This window comes from Haliotis rubra, unplaced genomic scaffold (assembly GCF_003918875.1).
Source record: "Haliotis rubra isolate DU_JTF1 unplaced genomic scaffold, ASM391887v1 Scf736, whole genome shotgun sequence".
Taxonomy (NCBI): Eukaryota; Metazoa; Mollusca; class Gastropoda; order Lepetellida; family Haliotidae; genus Haliotis; species Haliotis rubra.
Window position 1 is genome coordinate 50,564 of NW_025767453.1, and position 16,915 is coordinate 67,478.

General features: G+C 41.7%; 1 protein-coding gene across 1 annotated transcript in view; it reads right to left on the reverse strand.

Annotated features, from left to right (window-relative positions):
- Window positions 1-16,915, reverse strand: part of LOC124259772 (ubiquitin carboxyl-terminal hydrolase MINDY-3-like) — a 60,991-nt gene that overhangs the window by 15,719 nt on the left and 28,357 nt on the right. The window contains exons 3-8 of the mRNA XM_046693973.1: window positions 16,371-16,566; window positions 16,025-16,139; window positions 14,865-14,938; window positions 10,442-10,521; window positions 5,384-5,454; window positions 5,046-5,126 (exon numbers count right to left, since the gene is read on the reverse strand). Coding sequence (XP_046549929.1) covers window positions 5,046-5,126; window positions 5,384-5,454; window positions 10,442-10,521; window positions 14,865-14,938; window positions 16,025-16,139; window positions 16,371-16,566 — 617 coding nt within the window. The remainder of the gene's footprint in view (window positions 1-5,045; window positions 5,127-5,383; window positions 5,455-10,441; window positions 10,522-14,864; window positions 14,939-16,024; window positions 16,140-16,370; window positions 16,567-16,915) is intronic.

Sequence of the window (16,915 nt, forward strand, 5' to 3'; positions counted from 1 at the left end):
GGTCTATTAGAGGGGATCCTATAGTTTGTCTGATGAACTGGAATGCTTCTGGATGCAACATCCATTCCGTCGGGGGATGGTTGTAGTGGACGAGATAGGGCATCTGCTATGACATTCTTTGCTCCCGGAATGTGGCCTGCATTCATGTAGATGCTCAGGTCGTCAACTATGCTGAACAGGAGAAAGCTGAGTTGTAGCAGACTTCTTGATCTTGTTGACCCTTGTTTGTTGATGTAAAACGCCACTGTGGAGTTGTCCGTGTGTACCATGAGTCGTGCGTTCTTTAGTACGCTGGACCAATGTTGTAAAGCGTTGATTACTGCTTTCATCTCCAACAGATTGATGTGTGACTTCTGGTCCTGACTCGACCACTTTCCTGCTGCCACTTCGTTGTTGAAGTGCACACCCCATCCTTGTAGGGAGGCATCCACGTAGAGATGAGTGTTGCAAACCGGCTCTGACAAAAAGGTCCCTCCGCAAACGTTTGACAGGAGATATGGTTTCAGGCTGTCCGGTAGTATTAACGGATCTAGGCTGTCTAGGTGGGGCGTTCACAAATACTTGTAGTGGGCGCAACTGTAATCTCCCTCTGCGAGTCATGTCTTGAGCTGAGGTGAGTAGACCGAGCATGCTTTGCCAAGCACGTAGTGTCAACGGAGAGAGCAATGCTTGAGATATCATCTGTTGTATCTTAACCCAATGATCCTCTGGAACGACTATGCGATTCAGTGGTGTGATGAGTCGAATTCCTAGGAATTGCAGATCTTGTTTCGGCTCCAGTTCCGACTTGAGGAGATTCACTAGCCATCCTAGTTGAGTGAGCAGCCTGATGGTGAAGTCTAGTTGCAGTCTGAGTTGACTGGGATCTTGATGAGCTTGAATCTTGTTGACCAGGTAGAAAGCACTGCGTAGACCTCGACGATGTAGATATGTGACGATGGGCTTGGTCACTCGAGTAAACAACCAGGGGACCGACGATATTCCAAACGGTAGAACCTTCCACTGGAAGTGATGTCCGTTGAAAAGGAATCGTAGGTATTTCCTTGAGTCTGGATGTATCGGGATGTGGAAGTACGCATCTTGCAGATCTATGCTGGCGAGGTAGTCTGCTGGACGAATGAGATGTCGGAGCTGAGGAAGATGTATCATCTTGAATTTTGCTGGTCTGCGTAGATACTCTCGGTTGAACTTCCTCATGTTGTAGATGAGCCGAAATTTCTCCTTGGAATTCTTCGGTACCAGGAAAATTGGGGAGTAAAACCCGGGTGTGATGAGATCTTGATCTATCTCTTCTATTGCCTCTTTGTCGAGTAGGGTCTTGATAGCATCGTCCAGTTTCTCTATCTGGTCTGCTGCATAGTTGAAGGCCACCGGGTTGCTTGTGAGCCGCGGAGTGGCTTCCAACTGTATTTTGTACCCTCTGCATAGTATCTGAGATACGTAGTCGTCCTGTAATATTCCCCCATTCTCCCAGCACCGTTGAAGACATCCACCCACTGTCGAAGGTTGTACAGGAACGGCTGGGGGTGGAAGACTCCAGTCGTTTCGAACCTGGCCATCAGCGCTTGATTCCTCTTGCACCCCTAGGTGCTCAGCCTCTTCTGGGGTTACCTCTAGGAGCACCGGTTGGGCGACGAAAGGAGCCTCTTCCTCCTTTCATGCTGGAATACTTCTTTTCTCTGGCTCTCTGGACTCCTGCAAACTTAGATTTGTTGGACTAGCGTCGGGACGTCTGATGAATCACGTTAGCCAAGGTGTTGATGGATTTAACAATCATATCTTCCCTAGAGTCGTGAGGGATTTCTCTGGCTTCTTCAATTCCTCCTCCGAAAATGTAAGATGCTGACCATTGGGCTCTGTATAAAGACTTGGTGAAGCGTTCACTTCAAGTGCATGCTGACAATAACCCTTGTCTTCTCAGTGGAGTCAAGCCCGCTGAAGTAGATGCTAGGTGCTCCCACATAAACTGATGGTCTCTCTTCTGCATTAGTAGCGCGGAGTATATCATCCAGTCTTCTTTGGCCGAGGAATTCTTGAACTTCGAGATGAGTGTTTCGTTGATAGCCCTCAATCTGGCAAATCCGAAGAAAGTACGTCTGGTGGTTGTATCCAGCTGTGCTAACTTCTTATCCTCTATCTTGTAAGTTCTTTGACGGGAGTCGGTGATAATCTTGTCGTCATCATCAACCTCTGGAGCCTTCAGGAAGGGTTCCATCCTATGTAGAGGGAATTTCCTGGCGTTGAAAGTCGGGATGTGCTGACTCTAGGAATTTGGTGGCTTTATCATAAGCTGCACTGAGGTTGTCCGGTACTTGAGAGATCGGGTCGATTGTTGGAAAGGTGAGTGTGTCGAAATCATCATTGGACATCTTGTAGGTATACGCCTCATCTGTGTCCTTAGAAGGTGATGATAAGTCCAAGCCATTAACTTCCGTATCGGAGAATATGCCTTCACCTTCATCCTCTGATTTAGACATCTCTTGCTCTAAGAATGCACGACGACATGAGTCTCTATAGGATGATCTATAAGATGAGCTATAAGGTGATCGATCCCGATGCGATCTTGAATCCTTCCTGGAGGTTCGAGATAATTCTCTAGGCCTTCGCGAAGGTGGATTCCTGGACGTAGCTTCCCCTCTGTAAGAGTGCCTTCGCGCAGGCTCTTGATGGGCTTCAGAGTCCGATGGAGATGACGACTCATATCTGCGACGTCTGTAGGGTTCGGGAGAACGCCTCGATTTCTTCCTGCGTGGAGACTTCTTAGCAGCACTCTCTGGGGCGTCTACGTTGGTAACGGAGTCCAGACTCCTCACTTCAGATGGGGAAGATCGCCGTGTCCGTGAGCCTTCGCGCAGGCTTCCCTCTTCATCCGGATGTGGTGGGGAGACTGTAGAGCCTTCACGCAGGCTAGTAGTCGTTGTAGCGGTCTTCATAGCAGCCTTCTCCTGAGCGAAGCGACGTTCCATCATCGACATCATTTGGTCTGTAAACTGTTGCATGAACAGTCCCGGGTTGAAGTTCTGCGTTGTCTAAAGAGACTGCTGCAGGGATGACGCATCTGCTACTGAAGAGATGTCATCTAAGGCTCGCTGCACTCGTGAAGAGTTGATGCTGCTGCTATCTCTGGTACCCGATGTCTGCGTCTTCTGTCAATGTCTGCGCTGATACCAATGCCAATGTAGCTGTATAAGCAGGCTTGGTCTTCTTACTGACGATGGTGACCTCAGGTATGAAGATGGGTGGATCATCATAAACCTCTGCTTCTTCCTGAGGAACAATCTCGGCTGAGAAAGACCTCGTCCTCTGTGTAGAGCTGGTCTTAGATTTTGCTGAAGTCTTCATGGTAGTAGCCTTCTTCATCTGCGCTGAGGTCAGCTCAGTAGACAATGATCTCTTATGGCCTCCGGCGTTCACCCCTGGTACATCGACCTGCTCCCGAGAAACGTTCAGCAATTCACTAGAATTATGAATATCTGCAGCAGTGGTTAACACACGGTCATCAGCGCAATCACTCGATTTAGACATGACTTGTGAATACCTACGTACCCAGTCCTTAGCACGTCTATGGATGGAAAAAAGGTAATTATTAAATTCAACCGAATTTAAATTTACACAAGACTTACAGCGAGAGCTGAATGAACATGAAACAGTGCAATTAGGACACAATAAATGAGGGTCAGCCGCAGACACTCGGTACCTACAACGAATACAAGTTTTCATCAAATGTAAACATGAAGACAACACATGTCAAACAATGGAAAATTTAAATCAAATTTCAAACCGTAATGTAGAATATAATCCTAAAAAACCATATACAGCAATAATTTTGATGTAAGGTTTCAAAATATAAAAGGATATGTGCCGTATAGGGACCCAGGTGCTCTCACAACCATCCTCAAGGGCGAAGAAGGAAAGAGTGACAAATATGGCCGATCATGTGACCATTTGGGCACCAAATGGAGGAAAGCGACGCTACTCGTGGGTGAGTGATTTTACGTTCCTTTTTTAAGAAGGGAACTTCAAGGGATTTCAAGTGTTCCACGATCATTCGCAAGAGGAAGGAGACAAGCATAATTAGCATGAGTCAGGATAAGGAAAAATTATTAAGATAAAAGTATTAGCTTGATCAAGCATAATCGCTACTTCCATATTTCAAAATGTCAGATAGTCTTAAAACAAAGATTCATCAGAAGATGACAAATCCCCCCCTGCCCCCACAAATTTGAAGAAGAAATCATCTGACAGTTACTTAAAGTCCAACTTAATTTCTTTTGACTACGTGCAAATCGTGGAAATCATGAAAAATATAAATGCCAAAAATCTGCAAATAGCTAAAGGCACCCCTTCAAGATCTGTTTGATATATCCACCAATTCTTGTAGAAAGATATTGAACTGTTTTCGAGTTGTGATCCGGAAACGAAGCCATCCCCTTCCCTTTTGAGACTAAGTCCAAACCATGGAAACCGAGAAAGTAAAAATGCCCAAAATCTGCAAATAGCAAAAGGCACCACTTTGGGATCTGCCTCATATATCCGCCAAGTCTTGAAGAAAGATATCGAACGGTTAAGTTCAAATTGTTTCCATGGAAACCAAGAAAAATAAAATTGACAAAAATCTGCAAATAGCAAAAGGCACCACTTTCAGTTCTGTTTGATATATCTACCAATTTCTGTTGAAAAATATTGAACAGTTTTTCAGTTATGCTCCAGAAACAAAATGCTTACAGATGGACGGACAGACGACGCGTTGACTATATCCCCCCGGCATGTAGATAATAATAATATGTCAAAGGGGGTGACCTCTAAGCATCTTTGCAACACCTTGCACTCAGTGTTCTAGAGAACGTGCAAAGCTATTATGGTCAGTGACAGCTAACAATTCTGATACCTTTAAAACACTTATTTGCTTCTCAGTGCTCATTAGAGACAATGTCTCAACCTTGATCTGAAATAACCACCAATAATCTCATGCCACATAACACAATGTATTTGAGTATTTGAGGAATGTAAGCATGGTAAAGTGTCAAATCCATGTCTTTAATTACCTTTGTGAACAGGACTGTCAGGTGTGTCTCACTTCCTAAAATCCAAATTGGGTATTTGGGGTTCTTCAGGAACCAGCCTACCTGAATAAAACCATTACAACATATTAGGAGGAACAACAGACAGGAACACAAGGGAGCAGGTTGTAGAACTAAGTGTTGTAATTAGCATGTTTGCAGAGCATACAAGAGGACTTCACTGGAGTTCAACAACTTCACAACTGGAGATATTCAGTAAGTACTTTTTAATGGTATACATTAGTCTCTTCATTAACGAGATAAAAATGCTCAAACAAATTGAGTCCAAATCAAAATGAGAGGTAAGTCACTGCGTAATTCACCTCACAGTAGCGCAGGTGCTCCAACAACGTAAGGAAGCCCACAGGGGATTGTTTCTTGATGCCTTGCAGTCCTGGATAATAACAAACATGTAACAAGGAAAACAGTACACGGTAACATATCTTTCATGCTTAATTATAGAATCTATGTACAGATACTTAATTCAAATAACAAATATCTTTGTAAATGATTCAAACTATACCGTTCCCATTATATCTTTGCCATATATGCTGCATTTTGGCTGATAAACACTATAGAAAATTCAGATATGCAACAGAAGTACTCTTCCCTGTCAACTATCCATAATTAGTTGTGTGAGTAAAACTACCTGCCAGTAAAAGCACCAGCATATGTGCAAAGTTTGAAAATCTCAATTCCTTCCATCCTAGTATATTTTCCCAATGATGTAACAGAGGTGGTATTCCTGAATTATGAACCATGAATTACCAAACCTCCGTTACATCATTGCCAGAATAAAACTGATGGATCAGTGGTTTCTAACATCAAACATAAAGTTGGACAGGTTACAGACTGTTGAAGAAAAATTCAAATCCCTGATTCAAACACGCTAGAGTATCTGTTAACTATTTAGTTCAGTCTGGCTAATTGTTTGGTTTCATACAGAAAATTGAAATGGTTTTATGGGTGATGGCAGGAATAAAGGACACAGAAACATCAACAGGCTTTGTTTATAGCTAGAACAAGCCTGCATGATATCATAGATTTTTTCATACATAACTGGGTGCCTAACTATCCCATACATAATGTTCTAGTTGTTGGACTATTAATAGGAGTACAAACTTCTGGGGGAAAAAACCCTCAAAAAGGTTCAATACCCACAAAGTGCAAAAGGTATATATAGGTCATCACGCGAGTGTGTTTTGGGATGGTTAATATCCTGCATTAGGTATAAACATTGTATTTAAGGAGCCTTGGCCAAAAAATGGCTGTGAATACATGTTGAATCAGCTACACAGCCACTGTTGCCAGTAGTGTCACCAGTAGATGTATAAATGGCCAATAAAAATGTGAAATTTAAGATAAAACATCACAAGACATAACGATTAACCATTTAAATTATATCCTTTTCCTTTTATTCAGTTAAATATGTTTCATGCTGGCATTACTTCAGTTTAAGCAAAGACAAAATTAACGAAGTCAAGATAACTACCAAAAGAGCCAAAAGACCAAAAGACCTGGGCTAAGACAATAAAATATTATATGGATTGACTCTACCACACACAGAAAGGAATCAGGATTTTCTGCCTTGTACATGAGTGGAAGTTTTGAAATGGCTGAATACTATGTGTGATATTACTAGCACAACTGATAATGAATAGATGACAGTAAAGAGGACGTCTGTTGAATATATGAGGATTGATACAACATTATTTTAACACGAATGCTGAATTTACGGAAATGAGTGAGTCAGTTTAGTTTTACACCGCACTGAGCAATATTCCAGATTTATGGCGGCGGTCTGTAAATAATCGATTCTGGACCAGACAATCCAGTGATCAACAGCATGAGCATCGATCTGCGCAATTGGGAACTGATGACATGTGTCAACCAAGTCAGCGAGCCTGACCACCCGATCCCGTTAGTCGCCTCTTACGACAAGCATGGGTCACTGAAGATCAATATTCTAACCTGGACCTTCACGGGTCTTACGGAAATGGTGTAACAGAGGCAGGGCTGAGGGTACTCGGAAAAATGAGGGACTCCGTAAGTCCCAGCACTCCTGATGTCCGAGCTAGTATACCGTGCATACACATATAATATGTTAACATGTTACAAGCTCAGGGTTTACATTCAAACACTAAGCATCTATAATGTACTAGATACTAGCAGGATATAGGATATATCAAGCATCAAATGGCAAAACAAGCAACATAAACATTAAACAGGTTATACGTGTCTGAAAAAAACCCACCTTGCACATACTAACGGTACTACATATTGTAACTGTGTAGACTGTACAATCAAAGAAACCCAACAAGGTGACCTATATCACATTCAATAATGAGCTGGGCTGAGTGAGGAGTACAGTTTTATGCCACTTTTAACAATATTACAGTGGGGGGACACCAGAAATGGGCTTCACACATTGTACCCATGTAGGGATTCGAACCCGGGTCTTTGGCGTGACGAGCCAACACTTTAACCACTAGGCTACCCCACCGCCCCCCTTATGTAACTGATTAACCTTAGCAACCACACATATCTAGTAATATCATTACAAACAAAATAAGCAACAGCAAATATTTTGAAAATAGTCGGATTGAAACAGCTACATGTATTTTGTTTCGATTTCCTAACGTCTCTATCGACTGAGCTAACCACCAGTTCCTGCGAAATATTTTATGTAATCTTAAGAGATGAAACACTGTAACATGACAATATCCCCTCCTTTAGCCATCATTCATAAACATTTGCAATAGCGTTTCTTCTAAATAATGTGTATTTTAAAGAAAAAAGAGTCTGCATAGCAGAAAAAATATCTTGCTGACATTACATGCATGTAACATACACGATTAAAACTAGTGCTTTAGCTTTAGATGCTTTCAGCACGTACAAAAGCCACAAGTAAAGTGTCATTTGGGATTTCATAGCAGTTTTTCTTTGTATGATGTCAGAAAGGGTCAAAGGGAGACAACTCTTCAAATCTTGAATTTGGTTACTGTAATATCTATTGACTTACAGATTTGTTTTAAAATGATGCACTTGCATATTGCAATTACTGATGAATAAACTCAAACCATTGTTGAAAATCAAATGTGTGAAACTTGTGAGGGAAATCCAAGATGGCTGTTACTGATGGTATATATAGAGATTACTAAACGAGTGTCTGTTAGATACCATTTATCTTACGAGTTGTTTCAAAACGTATTTAACGAGCGATAGCGAGTTAAATACGTTTTGAAACAACAGTTGTAAGATAAATGGTATCTGACAGACACGAAAGTACAGTAAATCTGTTTCTTACACACCATAAAATCGCACCATTTTATGGTCGAATAGATTCAAATTTCATTTTTTCTCATCGTAGGTGCGCCAATAATACACAACACAACGTTTATGAATGAGTGACGTCACTTGGTTTCCTAATCACTACTCATTCCCATGGTGACCCTCCACAAAAAAGTTTCTGCCACCTCTTCGCAACATCAAGGCAATAGTGATAATGATAACTAGATAAGATCACAGAAAATTATAAATTATAACCCTCTAAAACGATGATGTTACAATGCAAATGTGGATGATTTTAATTATTGCAAGCGTAAAATATTTGAGCGTGTGACGTCATCGTCATCGCTTGGTGGTTGTCGTCATCAGAAGATTGTTTTGTTTATCTCTGCACATTAGAGACCTGCACTTGTGTATACTAGTTTACGTTCAATGTTCTTCCATCGACTGGAGCCAAAACTTTTGAGTGTGTGTAATTAGGTGCACCCAGTGTGCTTGAATGTGACATTGCTGAGGTTACGTTTACTGTCAATGGGGGACTACTCTTCTTCGCCACAGCCTTCTCGTTTTCCCGAATGGAATGTAATGGAATTTACGGAGTTTTCAGTACGAAATGTGAGTTGATTACATCCTGTATGTTATCAAGACATAAACTTTTCATTATCATGCGTCGGAGGAATGTCTTGAGCAATGACTTTTGTGTAGATCAACGGTTCCTGTACATGTTCGATAAAAATAGAAAAGACGTGTGCCGCCATTTGCACTCATAAAGCCTTGCAAAACGTTCCATGTTGTACATTGTTTCAACGAGTGTGTTTTGGTTCTGATTGTCACATTGGAATCACATAGTATCTCGGAGCTGGAAGTGGGTCTTCATCATGTTTATCAGTGAAAAATGTCGTCTTCATCAATGCATCAAAGAAATGAGGCAAATCGATCTCACAATGGACAGGCACTGACGTTATCGTGTCAGGTATTTTTGCAAGACGACATATGACACTTGTCGCATCTCTCCCGTAAAAGTACCAATGTTGTACAGTTTGAATATTCGAAGGGAATCCCGGGCTTTATCACTAACGGTGATTTTCACATAATTGTTTACACAGGTATCACTGATTGTTCGAGCCATTTTGAATTCATGACTAGAAATCAAAAGATTAAATAAAAAGAATTAGAAAATAAATAGATTCGTGTTATATTTATTCTACTTGTGACTCATTGTATAGATACCTATTTATGTTGCAATCGTGAAAATTACAGGTAGGTGTAAAGGTTTTTTTTGCAAGAGTAACATGTTTCTGTTCGATTGAAGCACGAGTAACTTATCAATGAATTTTAATCAGGAAAGTAGTCCGTCATTACCTGACCCTAGGTCATCACCATAGAGTAGCCAATCACAGGATTAGAAATCGATCTCACACATATGTGTGATACCAGTTTTCTCACATGGGTTTCTCACCCACGGGTGTGTAAGAAATAAAGATTACAAAACGAGGGGGCGTTGAATATGGAAAATATTCCAAGATGTTTTTAAACGTTTTGATTTATTCACAAGCAAAATTATTCCAACGAGATATTTTCAAAAGTTTTGATTTATTCATTATTTATTTTCCGCCATTTATAAGTACTGATTTAAACATAAATACCTGGAATATTAATAATTCCTATATCTCGTCATGGGGGGCACCAAAAAGAGTAAGATATTTTTTAAATCGATATACCTGAAATACCTCGTGAAAAGTGCTAGCTCAACATATTTACCGATAATTCACAGCAACAGTATTTCCAATAAGCTAATTCTAGACCCTGTTTGTTAGTGTTACCACAAGCAAATCTTTGTTATTACACTCAGTCCTATCACTACACACTCACTGTACTTTCCAGTTATCTTTGTTACACAGAGACATGCACACACACTGTACCTGCCACCAGTATACACCAGATAAAGGCAAAAATTATAATTGAAGCATTGTTAAAAAGAATTAAAAGTAGTTATCCATCAAACAGTGCCATGAACTTGTGTCCTATCAAAAACTTGACATCGGTGCAGTGGAGCAAACTGAAGGTGAATGCTAGATGCCCTCATGACTTACGTAAACCAGACACATCCTTATCATTGTCCCACACGTTGGAGATGGCTTTGCCCGTTAGGAGGAGATTGATCAAACTCTGGCTGCAACAAATGTGGAAAAATTGTAATGTTATCATATGTGGCCATTTACTCACAGTTCCATTCATGAATAGAATCTTGCTGTTTGGATTCTGTTAGGTTATGAAAAAGTCTGACTGAAGTTTGCAAAACTACAGTAAAAATATAACTATGGTGAAAATGCTGGTGTTCTTGCAGAATGAAGATATAAAAGGTTAAACATTTCTCAGAAACATACTTCTATAATTCTAACATGTTAGGAATGGTTTCACACAAACCTGAAAACAACATGATGATGATACCGAATCATCTCCACACAGTAAACTACGATCATAACATACTCAAAGACAACCACTAATTTGATTTTGATATAACTGTAGTTTGTTATATGCATTTCAGGTAAAATAAACAGTAAGTGGCTAGGACAATTAAATAATTTGGCATAACCATCAGTTCATTATAAACTATAAAATAAGCATGTTCGTCATAAATGTAGTATACTATACCAAATCCAAGACATTGCAAACATTCAGTATTTACACTGTGTAGCATTTTCTCAACTTTTCAGACATCCATTCGTCTATTTGTTGCATGCACTGGCTCAATACATTTGGAATATGCATGGAAAGAGTATCATAGCAAGAAACAGAAATTCAAATATAGATGCAATACAAAGATATAGGCTTTACGTTTATTTATGCTTTGAATTCAAATATAGATGCAATACAAGGATATAGGCTTTACATTTATTTATGCTTTGAAAGGTTTTGTTAGTTTGAATACTATTTACATAAAAATTGACATATTTAGCATAGTACACCATATGTTTAACATTTACAAATGTTAGAAGATGAAAGGTAGGCAAACTGCAACATGTACTTTAGTTATTATGATGTGCAATATTCAACATTGTAATGTCATATAACAGGTTAATGAACAGCGATCTAATTTAACCATATAAGTAAAACTGACAATATCAATGAAAATGAATATATATATATATATATATATATATGATGAAATATATATGCACACATTCTAAAAAGAATCGTCTTGTTCATTGACACAATGATGTATAATAATTGGCCAGGTGCGCATTGTTTTTGATAATATAATCCATATATTCATGAAAACAATATAGTAAGGACAGGACATCAACCTGTAACTGTATTTCCACAAGAATTGTTAAAAATATATAAACCATGCCATGTCTTCCTTCAGACAAACCTGACATTATTATTTTAATAGTTCCATACAAAATCAACTATCTTTTTGCATCTTTCATTGAATACCTATGAAGAGAAATAGCCATATAATTATAAACCAAAAGTCTTATCCTAAAAAATATATTCAGGTGGTTTGAAATAATTCATTTCATTTACGTAAGATTCATGGCAAATAGGTGTGCATGTTGATATCAGGTTGATATTAGCCTGATCTTGCCCCTACCACCCTAGCTGTATTAGCCTGATCTTGCCCCTACCACCCTAGCTGTATTAGCCTGATCTTGCTCCTACCACCCTAGCTGTATTAGCCTGATCTTGCTCCTACCACCCTAGCTGTATTAGCCTGATCTTGCCCTACCACCCTAGCTGTATTAGCCTGATCTTGCCCCTACCACCCTAGCTGTATTAGCCTGATCTTGCTCCTACCACCCTAGCTGTATTAGCCTGATCTTGCCCCTACCACCCTAGCTGTATTAGCCTGATCTTGCTCCTACCACCGTAGCTGTATTAGCCTGATCTTGCTCCTACCACCCTAGCTGTATTAGCCTAATCTTGCCCCCTACCACCGTAGCTGTATTAGACTGATCTTGCCCCCTACCACCCTAGCTGTATTAGCCTGATCTTGACCCCCTACCACCGTAGCTGTAGTAGCCTGATCTTACCCCTACCACCGTAGCTGTATTAGCCTGATCTTGCTCCTACCACCCTAGCTGTATTAGCCTAATCTTGCCGCCCTACCACCGTAGCTGTATTAGACTGATCTTGCCCCCCTACCACCGTAGCTGTATTAGCCTGATCTTGCCCCTACCACCCTAGCTGTATTAGCCTGATCTTGCTCCTACCCACCTAGCTGTATTAGCCTGATCTTGCTCCTACCACCGTAGCTGTATTAGTCTGATCTTGCCCCACTACCACCATAGCTGTATTAGACTGATCTTGCCCCCCTACCACCGTAGCTGTGTTAGACTGATCTTGCCCCCCTACCACCGTAGCTGTATTAGACTGATCTTGCCCCCTACCACTGTAGCTGTATTAGCCTGATCTTGCCCTCCTACCACCCTAGCTGTATTAGCCTGATCTTACCCCTACCACCCTAGCTGTACTAGCCTGATCTTGCCCCCCTACCACCGTAGCTGTACTAGCCTGATCTTGCTCCTACCACCATAGCTGTATTAGCCTGATCTTGCTCCTACCACCCTAGCTGTATTAGCCTGATCTTGCCCCCTACAACCCTAGCTGTATTAGCCTGATCTTGCTCCTACCACCCTAGCTGTATTAGCCTGATCTTGCCCCCCTACCACCGTAGCTGTATTAGCCTGATCTTGCTCCTACCACCCTAGCTGTATTAGCCTGATCTTGCCCCCTACCACCGTAGCTGTATTAGCCTGATCTTGCCCCCCTACCACCGTAGCTGTATTAGCCTGATCTTGCCCCCCTACCACCCTAGCTGTATTAGCCTCATCTTGCCCCTACCACCATAGCTGTATTAGCCTGATCTTGCCCCCTACCACCGTAGCTGTACTAGCCTGATCTTGCTCCTACCACCCTAGCTGTATTAGCCTGATCTTGCCCCACTGACACCCTAGCTGTATTAGCCTGATCTTGCCCCACTGACACCCTAGCTGTATAAGCCTGATCTTACCCCTACCACCCTAGCTGTATTAGCCTGATCTTGCCCCCTACCACCCTAGCTGTATTAGCCTGATCTTACCCCTACCACCCTAGCTGTATTAGCCTGATCTTACCCCCTACCACCTTAGCTGTATTAGCCTGATCTTGCTCCTACCACCGTAGCTGTATTAGCCTGATCTTGCCCCCTACCACCCTAGCTGTATTACCCTGATCTTGCCCCACTGACACCCTAGCTGTATTAGCCTGATCTTGCCACCTACCACCCTAGCTGTATTACCCTTATCCTGCCCCACTGACACCCTAGCTGTATTACCCTGATCTTGCCCCACTGACACCCTAGCTGTACTAGCCTGATCTTGCTCCTACCACCCTAGCTGTATTAGCCTGATCTTGCCCCCTACCACCCTAACTGTATTACCCTGATCTTGCCCCCTACCTGTATTAGCCTGATCTTGCTCCACTGACACCCTAGCTGTATAAGCCTGATCTTACCCCTACCACCCTAGCTGTATTAGCCTGATCTTGCCCCCTACCACCCTAGCTGTATTAGCCTGATCTTACCCCTACCACCCTAGCTGTATTAGCCTGATCTTACCCCCTACCACCCTAGCTGTATTAGTCTGATCTTGCTCCTACCACCGTAGCTGTATTAGCCTGATCTTGCCCCCCTACCACCCTAGCTGTATTACCCTGATCTTGCCCCTACCACCCTAGCTGTATTAGCCTGATCTTACCCCCTACCACTCTAGCTGTATTAGCCTGATCTTGCTCCTACCACCGTAGCTGTATTAGCCTGATCTTGCCCCCTACCACCCTAGCTGTATTACCCTGATCTTGCCCCTACCACCCTAGCTGTATTAGCCTGATCTTGCCCCCCACCACCCTAGCTGTATTAGCCTGATCTTGCCCCCTACCACCCTAGCTGTATTAGCCTGATCTTGCCCCCTACCACCCCAGCTGTATTACCCTGATCTTGCCACCTACCACCCTAGCTGTATTAGCCTGATCTTGCCCCACTACCACCCTAGCTGTATTAGCCTGATCTTGCCCCACTGACACCCTAGCTGTATTAGCCTGATCTTGCCACCTACCACCCTAGCTGTATTACCCTTATCCTGCCCCACTGACACCCTAGCTGTATTACCCTGATCTTGCCCCACTGACACCCTAGCTGTACTAGCCTGATCTTGCTCCTACCACCCTAGCTGTATTAGCCTGATCTTGCCCCCTACCACCCTAACTGTATTACCCTGATCTTGCCCCCTACCTGTATTAGCCTCATCTTGCCCCCCCTACCACCCTAGCTGTATTACCCTGATCTTGCCCCACTGACACCCTAGCTGTATTAGCCTGATCTTGCCCCCCTACCACCCTAGCTGTATTAGCCTGATCTTGCCCCACTGACACCCTAGCTGTATTAGCCTGATCTTGCCCCACTGACACTCTAGCTGTATTAGCCTGATCTTGCCCTTCCAACAACCTATATATTAGCTGAATGACAGTATCTACCTTCCATGGCCGTATGTGCCATCTATGAGAGCTTCTGAGGGATCCTCCACCTCATTCTTTACCTGTTGTATTCCCTACAAACATGATAAAAAACACACATGACTTTACATAAGCTGCTTACAATGACAACAATAAATACAATGTTCAAATAACTCATTTACCTATTCAAAGATGGAGACAATTTTTCAATGAAATAGTTTTTAAAGTACAGCTAAACTGTGAACTTGCATATCAGGAGGGTATCTGTTCCAACATTCACCTCCATCACTGATGTACAAATTCTCTGAACAAGGTTTACGGAATTGTCTTTGAGAACAACTGTCATCTGTCTTTGTCATCCTTCGCAATAACGCGGTCCGCAATGCCACAGACTTGGTAAACCGTGGGGTAATTAATGACTCCCATAAAATAGTTCCCCAGTAATGAGACATTTTTTACATCATCGGAAATAGCTTGTCAGCAAATATGCTGTTGTGCTCAAGATAATCATGCTCTAAGGATTAACTAGCGAAATTCAGTGCAGACAGAAATATAAAGTGTCCACCGTATATGCTTGTACTATGGATCTTCCAAAGCTTAAGAAAATTTGGTGTTTTCTTGGTTAATCCCAGGAACAATGTGACATCATACATCATACAAGACAACTTAATGATAAGGACATGCCGAGAATTTACAATGTTTACGTGATGCAATCAATCTTGTTATAGCGTGATTAAACACTGTCATCCAAAAACATATGGTTTCTGAAAACATATATAATACAACAATCTTCCTAGACTTGGGGCTTGTTTGTCATTCATTTCATTTTCAATCAGTAATAACAGTTTACATTAACACTGGTGAAAATGTCATTGCTTATTTCCTCTCATTCTAGATTACCCTGTCCATGAAGGTTCACTTTTCACCCACACTACATTAGTACCAATTTCACATTAATCTCAACAATCACATTACTGCCTTGTCATCCATGGACTTGAGACTTAATATCAGATCATTTTCAACTGAATCACCGGTAGCTTGGAGCAAAATATGTGTACACAGTTGAAAATACAAAGGCACATGGTAATCTTTATCTCAGACATTTTGGATGACGGATCCTTGCAGAGGAGCAGGATTATTTGTCTTCCTCTGGTGTTAGCTGGTGGTTGTGCCAGTCTTACCTTGGTTAATAATATGGAATACAGATACAACAGTACACCGTAGTCTCCCTGGTACTGATGGAAGAGTTTCTTCAGGGATATCCTCAAATGATTTTCCTCAGTACATTTTATACATCTGCAAATGACATTGATTTAATAGTTAAGAGTAATCATTTTCACAAGTTCAAAGCACCAAAATTGTGTACACCTACTTATCCCAGTAACTTATCAGTTCACAGCTTAGAACTGATCGATTAATAATGGAAGATTCAGTTTACAGCTTAAATTAAATTCAAAATAATAAACAATGGCAACATGTCAGGTCATTGAATGCTACAGGAAGTGTTCATTGAAGGAAACAACTCACTTGAGCTTGGCATGGAATGTCTCCTGATCCAGCTTTCTCCTCTTGGGACTACGCTGGCCTGTTTCCTGGGAGTCAGCTGCTGATGTGTGGGCCTCCAGGTCACAGTCGTCCATACACACGAGGGTGTAGTTTTCTTGAGCCACCTGAGACACCATCTCCAACAAAGCCTCAAAAAGAAACTCTGAAGCCTCCTCACCTGCAAACAATTCAATAAAGTATAAACATACATACATGTTTTATGAATCACTGGGGAGGGCAGTGCAAGGAGAAAGGCTCACTGAAAAACGCAACAACAGTCATCAGTGTGTCAATGAAACCTTCACAAATCATCAGAGCCAATAACATTCCCTGGCTGCTTTCTTCCTCTGTGACTACTTCCAGGACTCATCAAACCTGAAGATGCATTGATGGCCTGGTAGATCGGCTCACAGAGCCAGAGTGAGAGTCTATGTTGATCTATAAGTGTTCACATCTTAGGCACTGAAGGAGAGCAACACTGTAAGCCACGACAACCTTTATCATCTAGTAACTGTGTCCTAAGGTAT